At 40.1% G+C, this 23,972-nt stretch overlaps 2 protein-coding genes across 2 annotated transcripts; one reads left to right on the top strand and one right to left on the bottom strand.

Annotated features, from left to right (window-relative positions):
- Positions 1–9,674: 9,674 nt before the first annotated feature.
- Positions 9,675–16,329, bottom strand: LOC130549046 (uncharacterized). The gene is made up of 5 exons (XM_057326184.1): positions 14,342–16,329; positions 12,800–13,120; positions 12,329–12,625; positions 11,600–11,708; positions 9,675–11,148 (listed from the first exon to the last, which is right to left on the bottom strand). Exons 1-5 carry the CDS (start codon positions 14,529–14,531, stop codon positions 11,040–11,042), a joined length of 1,026 nt encoding a protein of 341 aa, XP_057182167.1. The 5' UTR covers positions 14,532–16,329; the 3' UTR covers positions 9,675–11,039.
- Positions 16,330–17,888: 1,559 nt separating this feature from the next.
- On the top strand, positions 17,889–19,359 carry LOC130548556 (zinc finger BED domain-containing protein 4-like). Its single transcript, XM_057325395.1, has 2 exons — positions 17,889–19,119; positions 19,206–19,359. The coding sequence occupies exons 1-2, from the start codon at positions 18,809–18,811 to the stop codon at positions 19,357–19,359; spliced, it is 465 nt and encodes a 154-aa protein (XP_057181378.1). The 5' UTR covers positions 17,889–18,808.
- Positions 19,360–23,972: the final 4,613 nt, after the last annotated feature.

Below are 23,972 nucleotides of genomic sequence, written 5' to 3'. Positions count from 1 at the left end.
GCAGGACGGGACCGTCGGGGAGTTTGAAGGGCAGAACGGGACTGTCGGTGACTTGGAAGGGCAGGGCGGGACCATGGGGGCTTGGAAGGGCAGGACGGGACCGTCGGGGAGTTTGAAGGGCAGAACGGGACTGTCGGTGACTTGGAAGGGCAGGGCGGGACCATGGGGGCTTGGAAGGGCAGGACGGGACCGTCGGGGAGTTTGAAGGGCAGGACGGGACCGTCGGGGAGTTTGAAGGGCAGAACGGGACTGTCGGTGACTTGGAAGGGCAGGACGGGACTGTCGGGGAGTTGGAAGGGCAGGACGGGACCGTGGGGGCTTGGAGGGGCAGGACGGGACCATGGGGGCTTGGAAGGGCAGGACGGGACCGTGGGGACTTGGAAGGGTAGGATTACAGATGAGACACAGGTGTCGAAGCGTGGAGGACCGTGGGTGATGAGTCCAATTGGAAAACAGGGAAAGACAGAGGGAAACGGTGACAAACAAAGGGTACCCACTTTGCTTCATTTTACTTTTGTGCTCTATGTTCATTTGTATGCAAACAATGAATCTTTTATTACTATAGCACAAAATTGTATACAAGATATTTGTTCTCAAAATACAGCAGACTGATGCATTTACCTTAAAAAATCTTTTTTTTACTGGGAAGAAGATTCATATATCAATCAGATAGTGTTGTAATTTAATGCTCGCAATGATTTGTGCAATGTTTTGAATACGCTTAAGAGATATTCTCTATAATATTGCTTTAAATGTATGTATTTGTACGTACAGGACATTTTAACATGTGTTGCACACCCTGGGTGCCTGTGTATTGACCACAGGCAGAACTTTATCTTTAGATGTGGTTTTCAATAGAAACAGACCACTGAGTTAGTATAATACTACATATGTTGTCTTTTGTCTTGACAGTATGTACACAGACAAATATTTGGCACTTTTTCTTATAAATCCATATTTGATCACATGTGCAGTTCTGCTAGCAAGTTCTCTGCTCCACAAGATGTAGACATCAGAGAAACAAAGGCCAACAGATGCTTTGGTCACATTTATCATGTCCTGCTTTTAAAGCAGCATACCATGTCGGCATGTGAACAAAGTATTTGAAGGTGATTATGTGGATTTCCATTGCAGTGATGTTTGTCTGTGTCAGTGGTGTGGTGACTGAGGTGGAGGGCTAACTGTGAATGTAGTTCTCACATTCTCACACACTCCCACAGAGCCGCAACAAAGACCTCTAGTGCTCTGCTGTCTTTTGTTTGTAAAAATCTTAACTGTTTCCTGTTGCTTAATAGTTCTTCAGAGAAAATAAAGAGACGAGAAGCTTGCGGAGTATGATTAGTGTAATAGTCCTTCTTCATTTGTGCTTGTGCCGTTTGCACGGTAAGTGGTTTTTTTGACGTTTTAATGTGTTCAGTTCTTGCAGTAAATTCAAAATAAGTTAATGCCCAAAGTGGTTTTGCGTAGGCTGCTCCATTTTAAGATAAATAAACATTTCAATTTGTTTTATGATTGTTATTTGTATATTTGTACAAGTTATGTAAGTATATTTCAGATTCTTTGGGTCTATCTATCCAGTGCTCGCCTAAAACTTCATATTATGACTTATAGGGCAGTTACACAGACAGGGATTGGACCAGGCCTTAGTTAAATTAATATATTTAATTCGTATTTATAAACCTGCCTTACAAAAACATCACTTGTGTGCATTTTGAGATACTTTGTAAAACAATGGCACTGATGTATTTTGAGATATGTCAGTGCAAGTTGTTTTCAGTTTAGACCGATCTGGGACTAGTCTTAAACTCTGTCCGGGAAACCATGGTGTTTAGTTGTGTTTAAATAAACCACATACACTTTTTAAAAGGTCAGTATTGTTTGTGTTGTTTCAGGTGTGTTTGGTGATGAAGTGAAGTCAGTGTCAGTGATGGAGGGACATTCTGTTACTCTACACACTTATACTGAACTACACACACATGATGTGATCGAGTGGATGTTTGGTGTTCAGAGTCCAGATGAGATTATAGCTGAATTCTACAGAGAAGCTAATATAACATTTATTAATGAGAGATTGAAGAATCATGTAGAGATAGATGCTCAGACTGGATCTCTCATTATCACAAACATCACAACTCAACACACTGGACTTTATCAACTAGAGATCATCAGAAAACCTTCTGCTCACATCAGACACTTCAATCTGACTGTCTATGGTGAGTTGAGTTTCCTGAAGTTTTAAAGGACACGTTCGACGCGATCCCATTTTTCAACCTTTAGTTAGTGTGTAATGTTGCTGTTAGAGCATAAATAATACCTGCGAAATGATGAAGCTCAAAGTTCAGTGCAAAGCGAGATATTGTCTTTAACAGAATTTGCTTTTCAAGGACTACAGCCCTCTACTTCCCGGGTACATGATGTCACTATTCCGAGTGCTTTTAATAACCTCGCCCAAAGTAATACACCAAAAAAGGGGCGAGGCCTTCCTTAGAGAAGAGTAGTGTTCGGTTATCAGACGGCTCTCACTTAATCCTTGGTGTTTGGAGTGAGATCCGTGGGCGTGGCTTGTTGGTTTTGACTAAATCTTTGGTGTTTCAAGTCTTACGAAAGCTATACCCTACCATACACTAACTTAACCACCTAAACCATCTAAACTACATGATGTTAAACTTGAGAAAACAACACTTTTAACCGACTCAAATACAAGGATTTATTGAACGTTCAGAGTTGGACTTTGACTGATACGACGCTAACCTACTTCTTTTCCACAGTCACAACTGTTCATAAGTTACTACATCACATCTAAGAACCAACGGTAATACGCTTTCCGTCTTACAGGGGTGAAATAGTATTGAATTTCTATCATTACTGATCGGAACTTGATCTCGTGAGTCGTACTTGCCGAATTCTTTGCGGAAGATAGGATGTGGAGTGTGGTACCTATCGGTCGGAGTTCCATGGCGCCTGTAAAATTGCAGAATCTTTTCGAGTCATATCGTTCATTTCGTTCATTTTAGCAAAATATAATTAAAATGTTACATGTTACTTTCCTAACACATCTACTACTTATGCAAACGTTGATCACATTACAAACAATACAAAACTATAATGCTATAAGAAACAGAAAAGATTAATTCATTGTTTACCTGGGTCTTTAGTCTATGATTAGCTTTGGGTTTGACTCGTTCATTCATCACGTGACAGCTTCGTAAGCTAAACCAATGCAGTCAGAGCCGGAAAGAGAATTGATTAGTTCACCTCTCGAGTCTTAGGGTTTGAGTCGTTCGTTCATCACGTGACAGCCCCGTACACTTAACCAATGCAGTCAGAGCAGGAAAGAGAATTGATTAGTTCACCTCACGAGTCTTCGGGTTTGAGTCGTTCGTTCATCACGTGACAGCCCCGTACACTTAACCAATGCAGTCAGAGCAGGAAAGAGAATTGATTAGTTCACCTCACGAGTCTTCGGGTTTGAGTCGTTCGTTCATCACGTGACAGCCCGTACGCTTTACCAATGCAATCAGAGCCGGAAAGAGAATTGATTAGTTCACCTTCCGAGTCTTCAGGTTTGAGTCGTTCGTTCATCACGTGACAGACCTGTACGCTTTACCAATGCAGTCAGAGCCGGAAAGAGAATTGATTAGTTCACCTTCCGAGTCTTCGGGTTTGACTCGTTCGTTCACGACGTGACAGCTTCGTAAGCTAAACCAATGCAGTCAGAGCCGGAAAGAGAATTGATTAGTTCACCTTCCGAGTCTTCGGGTTTGAGTCGTTCGTTCATCACGTGACAGCCCCGTACGCTTAACCAATGCAGTCTGAGCCGGAAAGAGAATTGATTAGTTCACCTTCCGAGTCTTCGGGTTTGAGTCGTTCGTTCATCACGTGACAGCCCCGTACGCTTAACCAATGCAGTCTGAGCCGGAAAGAGAATTGATTAGTTCACCTTCCGAGTCTTCGGGTTTGAGTCGTTCGTTCATCACGTGACAGCCCCGTACGCTTAACCAATGCAGTCTGAGCCGGAAAGAGAATTGATTAGTTCACCTTCCGAGTCTTCGGGTTTGAGTCGTTCGTTCATCACGTGACAGCCCCGTACGCTTAACCAATGCAGTCTGAGCCGGAAAGAGAATTGATTAGTTCACCTTCCGAGTCTTCGGGTTTGAGTCGTTTGTTCATCACGTGACAGCGTCGTAAGCTAAACCAATGCAGTCAGAGCCGGAAAGAGAATTGATTAGTTCACCTCTCGAGTCTTCGGGTTTGACTCCTTCGTTCATCACGTGACAGCGTCGTAAGCTAAACCAATGCAGTCAGAGCCGGAAAGAGAATTGATTAGTTCACCTCTCGAGTCTTCGGGTTTGACTCCTTCGTTCATCACGTGACAGCGTCGTAAGCTAAACCAATGCAGTCAGAGCCGGAAAGAGAATTGATTAGTTCACCTCTCGAGTCTTCGGGTTTGACTCCTTCGTTCATCACGTGACAGCGTCGTAAGCTAAACCAATGCAGTCAGAGCCGGAAAGAGAATTGATTAGTTCACCTCTCGAGTCTTCGGGTTTGACTCCTTCGTTCATCACGTGACAGCGTCGTAAGCTAAACCAATGCAGTCAGAGCCGGAAAGAGAATTGATTAGTTCACCTCTCGAGTCTTCGGGTTTGACTCCTTCGTTCATCACGTGACAGCGTCGTAAGCTAAACCAATGCAGTCAGAGCCGGAAAGAGAATTGATTAGTTCACCTCTCGAGTCTTCGGGTTTGAGTCGTTCGTTCATCACGTGACAGCGTCGTAAGCTAAACCAATGCAGTCAGAGCCAGAAAGAGAATTGATTAGTTCACCTCTCGAGTCTTCGGGTTTGAGTCGTTCGTTCATCACGTGACAGCTTCGTAAGCTAAACCAATGCAGTCAGAGCCGGAAAGAGAATTGATTAGTTCACCTCTCGAGTCTTCAGGTTTGAGTCGTTCGTTCATCACGTGACAGCTTCGTAAGCTAAACCAATGCAGTCAGAGCCAGAAAGAGAATTGATTAGTTCACCTCTCGAGTCTTCGGGTTTGACTCGTTCGTTCATCACATGACAGCTTCGTAAGCTAAACCAATGCAGTCAGAGCCGAGAAGAGAATTGATTAGTTCACCTCTCGAGTCTTCGGGTTTGAGTCGTTTCGTTCATCACGTGACAGCTTCGTACGCTAAACCAATGCAGTCAGAGCCGAAAGAGAATTGATTAGTTCACCTCTCGAGTCTTCGGGTTTGAGTCGTTCGTTCATCACGTGACAGCCGTAAGCTAACCAATGCAGTCAGAGCCGGAAAGAGAATTGATTAGTTCACCTCTCGAGTCTTCAGGTTTGAGTCGTTCGTTCATCACGTGACAGCCCGTACGCTTATACCAATGCAGTCAGAGCCAGTAAGAGAATTGATTAGTTCACCTCTCGAGTCTTCAGGTTTGAGTCGTTCGTTCATCAGTGACAGCTTCGTAAGCTAAACCAATGCAGTCAGAGCCTGGAAGAGAATTGATTAGTTCACCTCTCGAGTCTTCGGGTTTGAGTCGTTCGTTCATCACGTGACAGCCCTGTACGCTTTACCAATGCAGTCAGAGCCGGAAAGAGAATTGATTAGTTCACCTCTCGAGTCTTCGGGTTTGAGTCGTTCGTTCATCACGTGACAGCCCCCTACGCTTTACCAATGCAGTCAGAGCCGGAAAGAGAATTGATTAGTTCACCTCTCGAGTCTTCGGGTTCGAGTCGTTCGTTCATCACGTGACAGCCCCCTACGCTTTACCAATGCAGTCAGAGCCGGAAAGAGAATTGATTAGTTCACCTCTCGAGTCTTCGGGTTCGAGTCGTTCGTTCATCACGTGACAGCCCCCTACGCTTTACCAATGCAGTCAGAGCCGGAAAGAGAATTGATTAGTTCACCTCTCGAGTCTTCGGGTTCGAGTCGTTCGTTCATCACGTGACAGCCCCCTACGCTTTACCAATGCAGTCTGAGCCGAAAGAGAATTGATTAGTTCACCTCTCGAGTCTTCGGGTTTGAGTCGTTCATTTTGATCACAGGACACCCATAGCGTTACGCAATGCCGTCATGGCCGGACTGAGATTGATAGTCACTCTCTCGAGTACTTGTTCGTTCCGAGTCGTTCGTTCATCACGTGACAGCCCCCTACGCTTTACCAATGCCGTCTGAGCCGGAAAGAGAATTGATTAGTTCACCTCTCGAGTCTTCGGGTTCGAGTCGTTCGTTCATCACGTGACAGCCCCTACGCTTTACCAATGCCGTCTGAGCCGGAAAGAGAATTGATTAGTTCACCTCTCGAGTCTTCGGGTTCGAGTTGTTCGTTCATCACGTGACAGCCCCCTACGCTTTACCAATGCCGTCTGAGCCGGAAAGAGAATTGATTAGTTCACCTCTCGAGTCTTCGGGTTCGAGTAGTTCGTTCATCACGTGACAGCCCCCTACGCTTTACCAATGCCGTCTGAGCCGGAAAGAGAATTGATTAGTTCACCTCTCGAGTCTTCGTTTGAGTCGTTCGTTCATCACGTGACAGCCCCGTACGCTTAACCAATGCAGTCAGAGCCGGAAAGAGAATTGATTAGTTCACCTTCCGAGTCTTCGGGTTCGAGTAGTTCGTTCATCACGTGACAGCCCCGTACGCTTTACCAATGCAGTCAGAGCCGGAAAGAGAATTGATTAGTTCATCTCCTGAGTCTTCGGGTTTGAGTCGTTCATTCATCACGTGACAGCCCCCTACGCTTTACCAATGCAGTCAGAGCCGGAAAGAGAATTGATTAGTTCACCTCTCGAGTCTTCGGGTTTGAGTCGTTCGTTCATCACGTGACAGCCCTGTACGCTTTACCAATGCAGTCTGAGCCGGAAAGAGAATTGATTAGTTCACCTCTCGAGTCTTCGGGTTAGAGTCGTTCGTTCATCAAGTGACAGCCCCCTACTCTTTACCAATGCCTTCTGAGCCGGAAAGAGAATTGATTAGTTCACCTCTCGAGTCTTCGGGATCGAGTCGTTCATCACGTGACAGCCCCCTACGCTTTACCAATGCCGTCTGAGCCGGAAAGAGAATTGATTAGCTCCTCACCTCTTATCTGAAAGTCCTTCGGTGATCGAGTCGTTCATCACGTGACAGCCCTAACGCTATTACCAATGCACGTCTGAGCCGGAAAGAGAATTGATTAGTTCACCTCTCGAGTCTCGGGTTTGAGTCGTTCGTTCATCACGTGACAGCTTCGTAAGCTAAACCAATGCAGTCTGAGCCGGAAAGAGAATTATTAGTTCACCTCTCGAGTCTTCGGTTTCGAGTCGTTCGTTCATCACGTGACAGCCCCTACGCTTTACCAATGCAGTCTGAGCCGGAAAGAGAATTGATTAGTTCACCTCTCGAGTCTTCAGGCCATCGAGTCGTTCGTTCATCACGTGACAGCAGCCGCTAACGCTGTTACCTTTGCCGTCATGAGCCCGGAAAGAGAATTGATTAGTTCACCTCTCGAGTCTTCGGGTTCGAGTCTATTCGTTCATCACGTGACAGCCCCCTACTTACCAATTCAGTCAGAGCCAGGAAAGAGAATTGATTAGTTCACCTCTCGAGTCTTCGGGTTTGAGTCGTTCGTTCATCACGTGACAGCCCTACGCTTTACCAATGCAGTCAGAGCCGGAAAGAGAATTGATTAGTTCACCTCTCGAGTCTTCGGGTTCGAGTCGTTCGTTCATCACGTGACAGCCCCCTACGCTTTACCAATGCAGTCAGAGCCGGAAAGAGAATTGATTAGTTCATCTCCCGAGTCTTCGGGTTCGAGTCGTTCGTTCATCACGTGACAGGCCCCTACGCTTTACCAATGCTGTCAGAGCCGGAAAGAGAATTGATTAGTTCACTCTCGAGTCTTCGGGTTTGAGTCATTCGTTCTTTTGTCACAGGACCCATAGAATGTTGCGCAATGCGCATGCGCGACTGGACGAATCACTCCCCGAGACGACTCGTTCTTCCCGAGTCACATTAAAGATTCGTTCAAAATGAACGAATCGTTCAAGAACGACCCATCACTACTGTGAAAGCTGTTCTGTGTAACACACTGATATTGTGTGTGTGTGCGCATACCTCTAAAACATTTCTATCAAACGTCCTTTGAAGTCCTGCTTGCAAATGTCTCCTGGTCAATCTGCTTGTTTTATTATCCAACTCGGGTCCAATATAAAAAGGCAAAACTAACGCTTCTGTTATTAGTGTTAATTAATATAACCGGTCTGACGCCATTCGGTCCGGTGTCATTTCCCTCACCATAGTAGAAAAAACACGATCTCTAACAAAGATTGACGCTTGCGTATGCACTAGCAGACCTCCGTTACACTTCAATGGATCCGCATGTGTTTAACTGATGAAGTGAAGTTGACGCCATTGTTACTGTTTATTGCTAAAAGCCAAAGTTTATGAATACACGACCGACCAATCACAACAGCCTGAGAAGCGGAAGCTAGCTGATATGGTGTGGGTGGGACATCTTCACACACACACTCTCAGCGGGGAACCAATCATGACAGACCTGGTCAGCTTTACCAATCAGAGCGTTTCAGAAGGTGGGACTTTGAAGAAACCGGAAGAAATCCAGTCGTTTCGTGAGAAGAGAGACAGCGGTGAACAATAGACTTGAAATATGTGAAATATAAAGCATTTTTTGAAACTAGAAACATGAACATCCATTATTAAACACCCAAAAAACATCATCAAAGCTTTGAAAACAGGGAAAAAATGGGGCCTTTAAAATATAATCATAATAGTATTGATTTGGAATCATGTATTTGTTTTGGTTGACATTTGGTTTGTTGTTAATTTTCTTGTATTCTTAACTCTTACATTTACAGCTCATCTAACTGTTCCAGTCATCTCCAGAGTCTCTTCTCAATGTTCTTCATCATCTTCATCATCATGTTGTTGTGTGTTGTGTTCAGTGGTGAATGTGTCACATGATGTGAGCGTCTCCTGGTACAAAGGAAAGAGTTTATTGTCCAGCATCAGTGTGTCTGATCTCAACATCAGACTCTCTCTACCTCTGGAGGTGGAATATCAGGACACAAACACATACAGATGTGTGGTCAACAATCCCATCACAAACCACACACAACATCTACACATCAATCAACTCTGTCACACATCTGCAGGTGAGTCACGTGTGATTATTACATTTATTTTGCTTCTTGGTTTTAAAATGTTGTTTTTTTGCCTCTTATATTTACTGTTGCTATGTTGGAACAGAAAAAAAATCTCTTTTAAATCTTTTTCTGTCCTTCAGTTTGCATCCACAGTTGTGGTTTTACTGAAGCTGTGATCCGATTGGTCCTCTCTGCTGTAGTGGGCGTGGCTACTGTCTCTGTGTTGGTTTATGACATCAGATCTAGACGAGAATCACCATCAACTTCTGATGATTCAGATAATCCAAAACAAGAATAAACTTGCTGTTTCTTTGGGAATATTTGTCAATCAGACTTTAACTGTTGCCTTCTGAGGTTTAGTAGATGCAATAATAATAGATAAAGTAAAATCAATGATGAGCAAACAATCACTACTGAACATCATCCAGAATCTTTAAGTATCTGTAGCTCATAGACATACATGAGTGTTTTATTGTTGTATCTGACTTTTTGTTGTTTTTAATCATGTAGAATGAATGCAACAATAATGCTGTTTGCATGAACACAACCAAAGTGACAAAATAATTTAAAAGGACAAAAATGTCCATGCGGGTGCATGAGGGTTAAAAAGTTTGGTGAACGTTGAACCATAGTTTGTAAATGTATAAATTCAAAGGGATATTTCATGCAGAATGAAAATTCTGTCATGGATTACTCCCCTTTAAATCGTCACACAACCGTAACACCTCGGTTCATCTTGGGAATGGGAACATAAACGAAGAAAGTTTTGATGAGGTCCAGGAGCTTTCTGAATCTCCATAGACAGAAAGTTAGTTTAGACATCGTTATAATAGTCCATGTGACTCCAGTGGTTCATCCTTCATTTTATGAAACAATTTTTTAAAACAAAAATAACTTTATTAAACAATTTCCTCCCTTCCAGTCTCCGAAAAACGTCACAGTGGCTAAATTTATGCACCCATTTTTGTCAATCCGAATGAATTCAATATAATATCAGATAATTTCAGTATCAGGTAATTATCAATATCAGGTTATTTCAGTGTAGTTTACATGTCCCCTAAATGTTGCAATACTATTCAAAAATGTGTTTACATGTAGGCTACATGAAATTTATTCCGAACAAAACGTCTGCGCAAGCGCACATCTAGGGTTGCCAGACGCGCGTAACAAATCCAGTCCAATTGACAAATCAAAACGATCCAAAAACTACCTCAAATGACCTCGCATAGCCCAAGTATCAACATGTGATGAACAACAGTATTATTCTTTTAACCCGCGGAAAGAAACAACCGAGTGAACCGTTAAAAAATTACCAATCGTCTACATTAAACGTAGCAGGACCTGGTAACACTGCGCAAGCGTAACATCTCACTTCAAACTTCGTCTTTAGATGGGTGTATGATGTCAATAGAGTCCTTATTTTCAAATTTGGAAGTTGTCGAATAAACTATGTTCTCTCTTTGCTTCATGTCATGTTATAAAGCCCGGCAGAACATACAGCGCGTGGCCCCATTCCCTTAATTATGCGCGTGCCTCTGAATGGATAAAACAGGCTCTTGTGGCGAGTTTCGTTTATTTTTTTTTAATAGACGTAAACATAAGATGTATAAGACATAGCAGCACTGCACTGCGCATGTGCACAAGGTATTTTTTAGATCACGCAAGTGCAGCTTATACATGCCATAGGTAAAGTCCACCGTGTAGTGTTATCCAAACCCACAGTTTGTTAAGGGCTTTTCTGAGTTTGTCGACCTTCTTGCTTGGGGGCTGGGGGTAAGTGCTTCTAAACCATTGTTATTCACCAATCATTTGCCTCTGAAATGGGGATAAGTTAGGGTTTGGGGTGGGTTTTGGCGCCTTTTCTAGAAAATTGTTGGTCCATCCATCAGGTGAATGTTTTTAGATGTATCACTGTTTTTGTCCAAAGTTCTCCTGTCCATTCATGTCTTCAGCCTCGCTGGAGATCAGTCTCTGGCTGGACTTCTCTTCTTCATGAGTCAGACTGCTGGAATTTACTGGAAAATGAGAGTGAACTTACATGAAGTTTCTTTCTCACTAGCAGGCATGTCAAATTTGTAAAATGAGTTTTAGTTTGCAATATACTGTAAGCCGCAGGGGTTCTCAAACCTTTTGGAATCAGGGACCCTTGCAGATTAGACATTATTTTCTGGGACCCGCTCATAATTATAACCATTATTGAGCATGTGCTTACTACAGTGTGCTATTAAATTATTTGTATTCTAACATTTTTAAAACTGTTGAGTGATAACATTTCACCTCTCTCTTTCTTAAACACTTTCATAAAATTGGCTGTAGCAAGTAGTTCTAATACCCCCCAAAAAGAAACCTGTTTAATGCGTTCTATATTTTATAATAATTATATCTTAGAATTAATTTTATTTTATAAGAAAATGATTGACCACCTGGCCACTTTGAGAACTGCTGTAAGCTGAAGATAAGACTTGTCTTTATCATCTGGTCTTTTGTATATGTACACACCGATGATGATCATGCACACCACACAGATCATAAGAGCACATACAACTAATGGTATAATGACCATCATGTTGTGGGAATCTACAAGAATAAAGAAAAACTGTTTAGACAGAAGGTCATTTTAGTAACACAGACCTCAAACAGTAATATATCACTTTAGAAATCACTAATTCAATTTAAACAATCAATTCGTCTGGCAAGCTTGTTTCTTTCTACATTTAAGGTACAACTTTTTGGGTGAAATACATTCTCTAAGTGTGATCAGATATTTCATCTGGCTGACTGAGAAATTTCAGTCAGAAGCTCAGTCAGTTCTTTAGAACCCATTAACTTGAGGAATAGACGGTGCTACGTTCTCACTATAAAGTGTATCTTTGCTCTTTCTTATAGTTAACAACAATAATTTTCATCGGTGCCTATAGTGGTTATAGCGCGGACACCCGTGGTCCTATTCTCTCTCCACCAACACTTTCCTATCAATCTGTACTGTCCTGTCATCTAACACACAAAAAGGCCAAAACAATAGTAAAAAAAAGATTTTTTAAACCAACAACAGCATTCAGATCAACACCGAAACACTGATTTCTGTTGAGTTGCTTGATGTGTGCAAAATGTGTTGTGAAAAACACTATTCAAATAAACTTGACATGCTTAGACATGACCAAGTGACCATAGTCAATAAATGATCCATTCTAATGTACCTTCAGACGTGTGACAGATTTGAGTGATGTGTAGATGTTGTGTGTGGTTTGTGATGTGATTGTTGACCACACATCTGTATGTGTTTGTGTCCTGATATTCCACCTCCAGAGGTAGAGAGAGTCTGATGTTGAGATCAGACACACTGATGCTGGACAATAAACTCTTTCCTTTGTACCAGGAGACGCTCACATCATGTGACACATTCATCACTGAACACAACACACAACAACATGATGATGAAGATGATGAAGAACATTGAGAAGAGTCTCTGGAGATGATGGGAACAGGCAGACGGGCTGGAAATACAAAAAATAATATTTATTTCTGATTTTTTATTATCCACGGACCATTTATTAAAATCTCTCTATTTCAAACTGCAATGATAACATAAGTGAAGAGATTTCTTACTGTAGGCATTAGGTTCTTTTTAAAAATATTCAAGAGACAGATATTAAATCTAAAATACTCACTATTTGCAGTTATGTTGAAGATCTTGTATGATACTTTATTGTTGCTGCTGATCTTCAGTGTGTAAAGTCCAGAGTGTTGAGATGTGATGTGTGTGATGATGAGAGATGCGGTCTGATTGTTCATCTTCAGTCTGTCTCTGAATATCTCATCGTCAGACAACATGGTGCTCTCATCCTTTCTTGTGATTCTTGCAACAAAAGTGTTTTCAGGTCCGTAATACCACATTATCTTGTCATCTGTGTGTAGTTCAGTATCAGTGTGTAGAGTAACAGAATGTCCCTCCGTCACTGACACTGACTTCACTTCATCACCAAACACACCTGAACAACACAAACACAAACACACCTGAACAACACAAACACACCTGAACAACACAAACACATTAGTTAAAATGAAGACTATGCCTAATTAACATGAGCATATCAATAATAGTCTATTACACTGATGTCTCAAAATCAACACAATACTGTATAATCCTGTAATCACGCTATTCTCTAACTTTATTTGTGATTGATTGTTCAATTATAAAACACTATTTTAACCTTGAAACGTTTTGGCTTCAGAGAAATAAAGCAATGATCCCTGATAGCACACATTCATCTGGTTTACGTCTATTTGACGTCTGCAAGACATCTACAATACATCGTTTGCTCATCTGCAATACGTCTCAGAGATGTCTGCTGTCAGACGTCATATAGACATCTAGAAGATGTCTGTAAGATGTTTATGATTTAGAATGGATGTAAAGCAGCTCTTTCTAAGATGTTTAGCAGATGTTTTTAAGCAGCAGATCTCCAGATCTTTAGCAGACGTATTACAGATGTTCAGACGTCTCCGAGACGTATTGCAGATGAGCAAACTATGTATTTAAGATGTCTTGCAGATGTAAATGCAGACGTCAAATAGACGTAAACCAGATGGATTGTGCTATCTGGGATATGTAAGCTCAGTGGACATAATGGCCCAGTTTCACAGACAAGGCTTATGTTAAACCAGGACTAGGCTTTAGTTGAATTAGGATATTTAAATCGCTTTTATAAAAAAGGCCTCAGGATAAAACTACTAGTGTGAATCTTGAGACAAAACAAGGACACTGATAGATGTTAAGATATGTAAGGGCAAGTTATTTTCAGTTAGGACTGCTCAAACTTCATTTTAGTCTGGGACTAGCCGGGCAAAAAAAGTGGTTAAGTCCCCCCATGGTGAAAATCAAGTTTTTAATGCTGTTTATATGTCTCTGTGGTGTTACTAGCTCGGCTATATCTTATACTAATGTATTTACTATTATAGTTAATCCACTGTAACCACAAATTAAGCAAGTATTATAGGTTTACTATAGGCGAAATATGGACATAGAACGAATGTCAATGTTGTCCAAATATGCCCGTTAGATGGCGCTGTATGTTCAGAAATTAACCTGCATACTGGTCAATCATTACCATTATTTTTTTGAAAAAGTTATTACAATTACTACAAGCTCTCGTTATCAAAAAATGCAATTTGGTTTCATTCGTTACAATTTTTTAAGGGATGTACTGTACACAAGGTATTTAAAGACAGCAGCTGTGTTGTCGTCACTCCTGTGCCCGTCAACAATTCTTCCAACCACCAGAGGGAGCCATTCCCTGAGACTACCACTGAAGCCTCCTGCATCACTTCCGGAACCTGCTCCTGTGGGCGAATGTTTTTCTCCGCATCAGAAAGGAACATTGAAAAATGTGATTTTCTCATGATTTGTTGCGGCGTTTGATGTGTCTCCTTCCCGAAGTGCCCGACCCAGGGCGATATATACCGTTTGGAACGCACCGTCACTTATTTGCCATTTCCGAGCGTTCTCTCGTGTATGTCTTTCTGCCAGCTCTTGATCGCGGTTTTTGGTTTACGGACTCTGTTTCACGTTGTGTTTGGATCGCTGGTTTTGTTTACAATAAACATTGTGTTCAATAAATACGGCAAATGGATTCAACAAGTTAACGGGTGACAGTCCGCGTTACAGTTGTAGTCTGTATGGAAAACATGCGAGCAGCGGTGGTGTATTAACTGAAAGATGAAGTAGGTAAAAATATAATCTTACCGTTCAAAACCAGGAATGACAGAAATAGGAAGATAATATCCATGGTGCTAACTTTAGTTTAAACAACGAAAAGATATAATATATTTAAAAAATGGTTGTGATGAAGATGCTGAAGAATCAGAGGTGATCATCCTCTTCAACACACACAGTAAAGACTGGGGTGCAGAGAAAAAGGAAAATAAATTTGTGTGCAGGCGTGGCCAAAATCTGACCACAAGCCAACACCAGATAGACCCACTTCTCTGGTCTGTGAAGATGCAAATGTGACATTCCTAGAGGAAACCGGTCTGTCTAGCAGCTTCTCAAGACCCTATACACCTCAACAAAACTGTAAAAAGAAAACGGATAATACCGTCACAAAATGGCAATACCTAATGCGTATATCTTGTGTAGGGTATGTTTTGTACTGTGTATATGTGTATGATGTATATTGTCTTTTGTACAGTCTGATTATACTTTGCACTGTATGTATATCACAGTTGTATGTCCAACTACATTCTGCTTTGTACGGAGCACGCACTCAAGACTTTCACTCAACAACATGGTGATGTGACAATAAAAGTGATTTGATTTGATTTTTTTCTAGAAAAAGCTAACCTAACATGAAAAGATTTCGTACAGATTTACATATTTCAAGCGTTTTAACAAGTGTCACATGAAGTGACTACAGAAACTAAAGCAAAACAATGTTTAAATGATTCACCATGATCATTAATATTGTGTTAATACTTCACAATTGATAAAGGGGCGGTTTCCCGGACAGGGATTATCTTAAACCAGGACTAGGCCCTGGTTAAATTAGGATATTTAAGTTGTTTTTAAAGGCATACTTTACAAAGACACATCACTGGTGTGCATCTTGAGACAAAACAATCGCACTGATATATTTTAAGATATGCCAGTGCAAGTTGTTTTCAATCAAGACACCGTTTACATTAAAGTTAGTCTGAGACTACGCTCAAGCGTTGTCTGGGAAACCGCCCCAATGTGAGTGTCAGTATCTGGTTGACACATGATACTATGTTTGACCAGTTTAACATGCTGCCCAAAATGGTTACAAATTATCACCCTACATCTGTATTTTAAGTGTGATTCATTGTCCAAACGAAGAAAACACAAAGTAAAAAAATATTTGACTAAAAGCATTGTATATTAATTCTTTTTGAAATCCAATAGATATTGTGAAAATATTGTTATTGTGAAATCTGTCAGCCATAATAACTGTGTAGTTTAAGTCTATGACATCTCTATATCCGATCATTGCGATTGCAAACAATCTTACTAGAATTTAACAATACTTTTAGTGCAGTAAAAGTCAGCTGATGCAGTTGTTAGGTTACATTCCAGTTCAAAGTCACTTGTGTTGTTCCTTGCTTACCTTGTCACAAACAAACACCCTTTACAGTTCACAGTGGAAAATATGACTCATACTGACTCTCATTCAAATTTACCAGATTTTTCTCATTCACATGCATGTTAGTTATAAAACATAGCAGACTGACTGAAGAAAGTCATCTGATAAAAAACCTTAGTTACTATATAATCGTTAATAACTTAGTTCAAATGAAATGTTATAATTAAAAACTACAACAAAGTTGTAGAGGCCTCAGCAAAGACAAAACAGGCATTACAATGAGCTTCAACAACAATAAATCAAGATATTAAGTGTTTGTTTTGTGAGTGAGGGAGTTTTTAAATATTGTTGTGTACAATAGAGGGCTTTGAAGTCAAAGGGATCCGCTGGTTTCCTGCATCCAGCTCTTGTCTGGTCTTTAGTCAGCAGAACCAATGAAATTCACTAATAAACTGGGCACCTAGCTTCATGATATGTGGATATACAAGTATATAATCACATTTAATTCCCAATCAAAGTGACAACAATGTCAGTTATACAAACAAGAAGACAATAATACTGAGTCCTGGTTGCTTGTGTAGTGCGTCTACATGTCATGCAACCACTGTGACTACCAAACCAACAAAATGTATTTTCTTTTTTCTTTAGGTAAAGAGCTTCTTAAACTTTTCTCATAAATCTTCCTTTTATCACACGTTTGTCATGAAACTGACATGAAACAGAACCCAAATGCAGACAGCTCTCAACAAAAAACACTTTATTTGACATGAAGACAAATCATAACCCAAAATCCCCCGAGCGGAAAACAAGATGACAAAACAACTAAACTTGACTTCAATAAAACTTAATTTAGGAAGAATCCAACAATGGCCATGTGCTTCCAAACACAAGACATGGGACTGTCATCATGACCCTGTCACTCCAAACTAGAAAAACCACCACAAGAATGGCAGGATCATGACAATATTCTAATCTCACAGAGGCTCCACCAGTAAGTCACCCTTTCCTGACGTTTATATTGAATTTCTTAGGGATGCACCAAATATATTCGGCCGAAAATAGCATAAAAGGCATGTTCGGCCGAATTTATGAAATGGCCGAATAATTTTTACCGAACATTGACGCAGCGAACGTAACGTTAGAGTTGCGTGAGCGTAGTGAGGCACGCAAGCTTGTATAAAGCAGTAAACATGTCGGCAGTGTGGAAACACTTTAAAGTGTCTGAAAAAGACGCAAAATTTGCTGTGTGTAGTCACTGTCCTGCAGAATTGTCTAGAGGGGGTACATCTGCAAAAACCTACAGCACTTCAAGTTTGATTCAACATTTAAAATCAAGACACCCCGATCAGCATGCAGAGTATGAGAAAGACGCGGCAGCGGCATCAGCATCAGCAGCGAAAAGGAAAGTTCTTTCCCCCACACCCACTCCATCTGTAGTTGATTTTTTAGAAAAGACCAAGAGGTTTGCCAGCGATAGTGCCAAAGCTAAAGGAATTACTAAAAATATAATGGAATTTATCGCATTGGATGATCAGCCATTCTCCGTAGTAGAGGATGTTGGATTTGGCAGGCTCATTGATTTTATTGAGCCCCGTTACACCATGCCTAGCAGACGGTATTTCTCAGATGTGTACTTACCTGAGATGTATAACGTCGTTTCAACTCAGGTACACGAGCTCTTGGCTACAGATATTACAGCACTCAGTTTCACAACTGATATATGGAGCTCGGATGTAAGCCCCACCAGCATGCTGAGTTTAACCGCACAGTGGATTGACAAAGATTTTAAGCTACGAAAGGTTGTGCTTCACTCACAAGAGTTCAGGGGGTCCCATACAGCTGCAGTTATCTCTAATGCATTCAGCAAGATGTTTGACACTTGGCATATAGACCGATCTAAAGTGCATGCGGTAGTCAGTGACAACGCAAGAAATATGACCAAAGCCATGGAGGAAAGCAGTCTGAAAGGGATACGCTGCACGGCACACACAATTCAACTAGCAGTTCACGATGGATTGTTGAGTCAGCGCAGTATAGCGGATGTGATAGCGATTGGCAGAAAAATGATTGGTCACTTTAAGCATTCTCCGCTTGCTTACACGCACCTACAATCTGTCCAAGAGCAGTTCGGAATGCCACCAAAACGTCTCCAACAAGATGTAAGCACTAGGTGGAACAGTACATATTATATGCTGGAGAGCCTTTTTTGCGCAAAAGCGAGTCCTGGCTGCATACCTAGCAGATCATGAACTGCCTGCGACTTTCACAACATACCATTGGGTGTTAATAGAGAACGTGCTCTCTCTTCTGGCCCCATTTGAGCAGACAACAAAGGAGATAAGCTCATCTGATTCATCTGTGGCAGATGTTATCCCCTTACTGGCAGCACTGAAGCGTCTTCTAAACAAAGAGGCTGAAACGGACCACGGAGTGACAACAACTAAAAGTGCACTGTTAGAGGCTGTCAACACACGATTTAGTCAGGTGGAGTCCGAACCCCTGTACTGCATTGCAACTGTGCTTGATCCTCGTTATAAAGATAACTATTTTGATGTGGGAAAAAAGCAGCGCACACGAGAAATGATACAAGCAGAGCTGGAGCCGCTCGGTGACGGAGACGGTCAGGGGACGCACAGCGCAGGAGAAGCGGGAAACAACACGGACAGAAAACGGGCCCGTACTACAGATGAGCCGCACACATCATCGCTGTCCGACATGTTTGAAGAGATCCTCCAAGAAAAGATCCCGAATGTACTACAGAGGACCAGCTCAACCGCGCAGCAGTTAGATTGTTATCTCTCAGACGTCCCCATCCCCAGGAGCAATAACCCTCTAGAATATTGGAGGAACAATCAAAGCCGCTTTCCCGACCTGGCACAGATGGCACGCAGGTAAGAAGGGGATTAAATATTAAATTATATTATTTATCAATGTCTCGAAACGTAAATATTTAAAAATGTAACTATTCTGATCCTAGGTACTTGTCTGCTCCATCTACAAGTACTGACAGTGAGAGACTGTTTAGCGCTGCATCTCATATAACTGATGAAAAGAGGAACCGACTTTCGTGTGAAAAAGCGGAGAAACTCCTTTTCATCAAAAAGAACCTGCCATTTTTCCTTAAAAAATAGGCTAAGCAGGCTTATATATTCATGAATCATCTTTTATTTGTTGTGGGTTCATCCACTTTGTTGCACTTTTTTCAATGCAGTACTAAATGCAAGTTTTTTACAGTAAATAAATATACAGTTAGAGTCTTTTAGCAGACAGTTATAGGCCCATGGCTTTTCAAAAAGGGCCATTAAAAGATGACCAAATATTTTATTTTCCTAATTTATTTCTAAGTTATATTGTGCTTAAGTTTTCTGATTGTCTGCTGATATGTATAATGTTCAGTGTTAAATAAATATTTCAAATGTAATAGTTTTGTTATTATTATATATATTTTATTGAAAAGCAATACAAAATAGTAAAAAGCATATTCTGATTATTTATATAAATGTAATGTGATAAAATGGGCTAAATAAATAGCAAAATTGCAACAAAAAAATACATGTTCGGTGTTCGGTATTATTCGGCCTTTGGCCAAGTGTTTCACATCAAGTTCGGCTTCGGCCAAGGATTTTCATTTCGGTGCATCCGTAGAATTTCTTGCATATTTTATGACTGAAAAGTCTAAAATAATCTGGTCACTACATTACAAAAACAACTTAAAGATTCCTGTTATATAAATTCAATTTAATTTAATTGATTTGTCCTTTTCTCAGTTCAATTTGATTAGTACACTCCATCCATTCGTCCTATCAGTGGGGCCAACCGGGAAGACACCTGGTGCTTCAGATGAATATATACTGTACATACCTGGATTTCGGAATCACCGATGAGAGAAACAATTCCTCCTCTTTTCACCTCCTCCATTGTCCTGTAGTTTGAAAATTACAATGGGAATGCATTTGACTTGCATTGGCTTTTCAGGTTGTTTATAGTAATGAGAACATATTTGACACATAGGCCTACCTCTTGTATGTCAAGTGCTGAATAGCATATGCTGACAAAGATGACGCTTGATAAGCAGGTGCCACAGATGTCAGCAATACCTCTGTTTTGAGAGACGTCCACTTCTCCCTCACCTCTGTTTCTGCCAATAACGCAAAAAAGTTATTTCAGTGAATTATACTTAATATACAAGATAAAAAAATACAAACATTAATTTACTGGTACTGAAGCGTACTGTACAAACCAAAACCCCACAGTTGTTGAAGTCTGTCTGCATCCATTGTGCTGGGTAGTCGACAGTCTACTTATTCAAGTCCCAGGAATACCTGAATGCCACCCTTATGTAAAAATACTTCATCTTTAATAAACGTTTACATAGAAAAGTGTTGGGGAGACGCAGCAGGTGCTATAGTTTTACACTATTTCCCTGTAGTGACTGCCAGTCAGTCACACCAGCGTTGGCAGGCAATGTAGTTTGACGCGTGCAACCAATAAACAATGTCCGTTTCCATTCTTGCTCACATCTCATTTATTTTAGCACACATGTAATTGATTCAATGGTACACAGTCACAAAAACCATAAAGGTCTCTTACATATTCCTTTTTTACTTTTTTCCACACGCACCCATTCCCGCACGTCTTCCATTTCCTCTAACCATTTAAAGATCTTTTTGACCACCTACACCACCCAGTGTACAGAGTAAGAATTGCATGGAATTAATGGCTCTTACACCTGGAAAAAAAATCTGGTGTAGGTAGTACTGTGATTTTATTGTAGATTTTAACTCAGAATCAAGTGAGTTTTGATTAAACTTTATTGTTATTGTCTTTTAGGTACATTTCATATTCATAAACATATATTGAGTCCTTGTTTATTACATTGTATGTTTAAACCACCTTTAAAAAACCCTGTTCCAGTAAATCTTAAAATGTAACCATGTTTACTGTATTTGTAATAATGTTGTTTTTGTTTGATTTTTTTTCTGTATAAACTCTATATGTCCCCACTACTATATGCATGTTTCTTCTTATTTTTCCTTTTAAGGGCGGATGGAAACTTTGTCACGGTCCTGCCTTCTTGTTCAAGATTTTCTAGTCGTGTGGCAGGATCGGGACAGAGCCCTTATGTTTAGTGTGAGAAGCCATGGGGTGTTTACCTTTTGACATTCCATGTGCCTTCTGTGTCTTGTCATTGGCCCCGCCCCTCTCGTTTCCTGTATTGCTTCCCTGCCGTGTCTAATGTTTCCCACCTGCCCCTCTTTATCTTCCTTTGTTTGTTCCCCTATAAATGCCCTCATGTTTCATTGTCCTGTGCTCCTCTGTTGTGGTCGTTGTGCCTCTGTTGTGGTCGTGTGTGTCCCAGTTGTGGTCGTGTGTGTCCCAGTTGTGGTCGTGTGTGTCCCAGTTGTGGTCGTGTGTGTCCCAGTTGTGGTCGTGTGTGTCCCAGTTGTGGTCGTGTGTGTCCCAGTTGTGGTCGTGTGTGTCCCAGAGTGAGTACGTTTGCATTGTTCCCTAGTCTTCTTCTGTTTCGCTCCAAGTATACCATGTTTTTGGATACCCCTCGTCTTGCCTTGTCTACCCTTACCTTGCCTGTTTGTTTTGTTATTTTCTAGTTTTGCCCCATCGAGGGAAGTCTTTTGTTTGAATCCTTGTTTTGTTATCGTGTCCGTTTTTCCCCCTGTTGTGGGTTTTTGGTTTCCTGTTATCGTGTTTATTAATTAAAGTCTTTGTTAACCCCTGCATTCCCGCTGCCTGCACTTGGGTTCTTCCGTCACTGAGCCGTGACAAACTTACTAAACGCATGTTTTACGTTATTGGTTGCAAAAAATAACGTTAATAAATTATTAAATTATTAAATAAATTATTGTATGCAAATAAAACAAAAACACTTGGCAAATTGGTCTCCCCTAAGGACCCCAAGGAAGGAGACCGATAAGACATAAAATGTCTAACACTGTCAGCTTTGTTCAACATTATATATTCCTCTGGCATTTTTATTTATTCTACTATTATTATTATTTGAACATTGTTTTTACTGTTGTTCTGTGTTCATACAATTTTCTGTAAGTTGATTCTGGCATTAATAAATACACTATTTTCACTTTATAACTGTTATTTCATGACTTGTGAGGATTCTCATTTAAATTTAATATTACAATATGACATACTGTTATACATATTAGATGTTTCACACCTGATCTGTTTCAGTATATATTCCTCACCTGTTGCAATACACAATAATTCAGCTCTATAGCGTATTTTAGACTTACAGCATGCTTTGGGGTTTTCATATTTATATTAGAGCCTAACATTTTTGTTTGTTTGTGATATTTTTTACCTGTAAATAATGAATAGTTAATACATATTATGTGGACTGAAGTTGTGTTTAAACAACATTAATACAAGATGGCTTATGAAAACACAGGTTTCCAAAGAATTTTACTTATTTCAAATTCACATTGTAAAAAATGTATGGGCCTACCTCCTCATTTTTTAAAAAGATAGGGTGGGATAGCAAACTAAATCGAGTGTTTATTTTAAATAAAATATTAAAGATGCCATTTAAGTTTAGGAACACTATAGTTATAGCTATCTATAGCTCTTCATTGTCTTTTATTTTTTTAATTAATTTTATTAATTGCTTTAATCTTGATGAAATTGGCAATGGAAAACCAGGGTAAATTAAACTTGAAATACTTTGTTACATTCTTCAATATTGAAATGTCCTTCTGCAACCAAAGATACATGTTTTTTGTTGTAAATTTTTTGTTAATATTCATATCGACTTATAGTGTATTGTAACATGCTGTATATGATTCCCTCAACTGGTCATCTTACATAACATTTGCATACACCACAGCAAGATAAATAGTTAATTAATTTACTTTAAGTTTTACAATTCTCAACACAATTTGACTCGTAGGGCAATCGTACCGATGGCCTTATTTTTTGACTATCTATGGAACAATCTATTTTCTACTTCTTACTGTCCGCGACAATTAATTAATTTATGCTTTAAATCATAATAGGAAGTGATAAACAAACATGTCAGGGACAGAGACTTTAAACTATTCTAATATCATCGAATATTAATTTTATATTAAATTATAATATACTATTATTGCCATTACAACAATAAAAATGTCAAAAGTGTTTTTAAAAGCACAAACACTGGCGTGTCTTCTACATCAAGCTTCGATAAAAATGCTTAAGTATTATTTTTAACACATTTTAATAACGAAAAACGAGTTTTTGCAAGATTTTAGTACAGGGCTCTCAAGTTTTGAACTGAGTTCAGAGTGAGATTTTGGCGGCGGTGGGGGTTTGGGTGGGGACGGGGGTCTGATCTGAAAAATGTGACACAAATAAATTTGTACAAATAAAAAAATATTTATTTAATTCAGCATTTCTTAGTAGGGTTGTCACGGTACCATAAACATGTCTTACGATACTATACCAGCTGAAGTATCTCGATACCAAGTAGTATCACGATGCTGTGCCATATAATTCAAATCTATACACAAAAAACACACATTTAGATTAAACACTTTGTATTTACTATAGTAAACTGTATTATACTTTGCACTAGAATATGTTGTTGTATTAACTGTAGTAATTGGATAAATTGTAGCAAATACATTTACATTTAGTCATTTGTAAATACTATAAATACTGTAGTATACTTAAATATTTACTATGATAAGACTCAAAAACACTAGTATCTATGAGTTTTACTAGTTTACTGTAG

Source organism: Triplophysa rosa, linkage group LG25 (genome assembly GCF_024868665.1).
Source record: "Triplophysa rosa linkage group LG25, Trosa_1v2, whole genome shotgun sequence".
Lineage (NCBI taxonomy): Eukaryota > Metazoa > Chordata > Actinopteri > Cypriniformes > Nemacheilidae > Triplophysa > Triplophysa rosa.
Note: the sequence above shows the minus strand (reverse complement) of the source record. Positions and strands in the feature narration are given on the sequence as shown.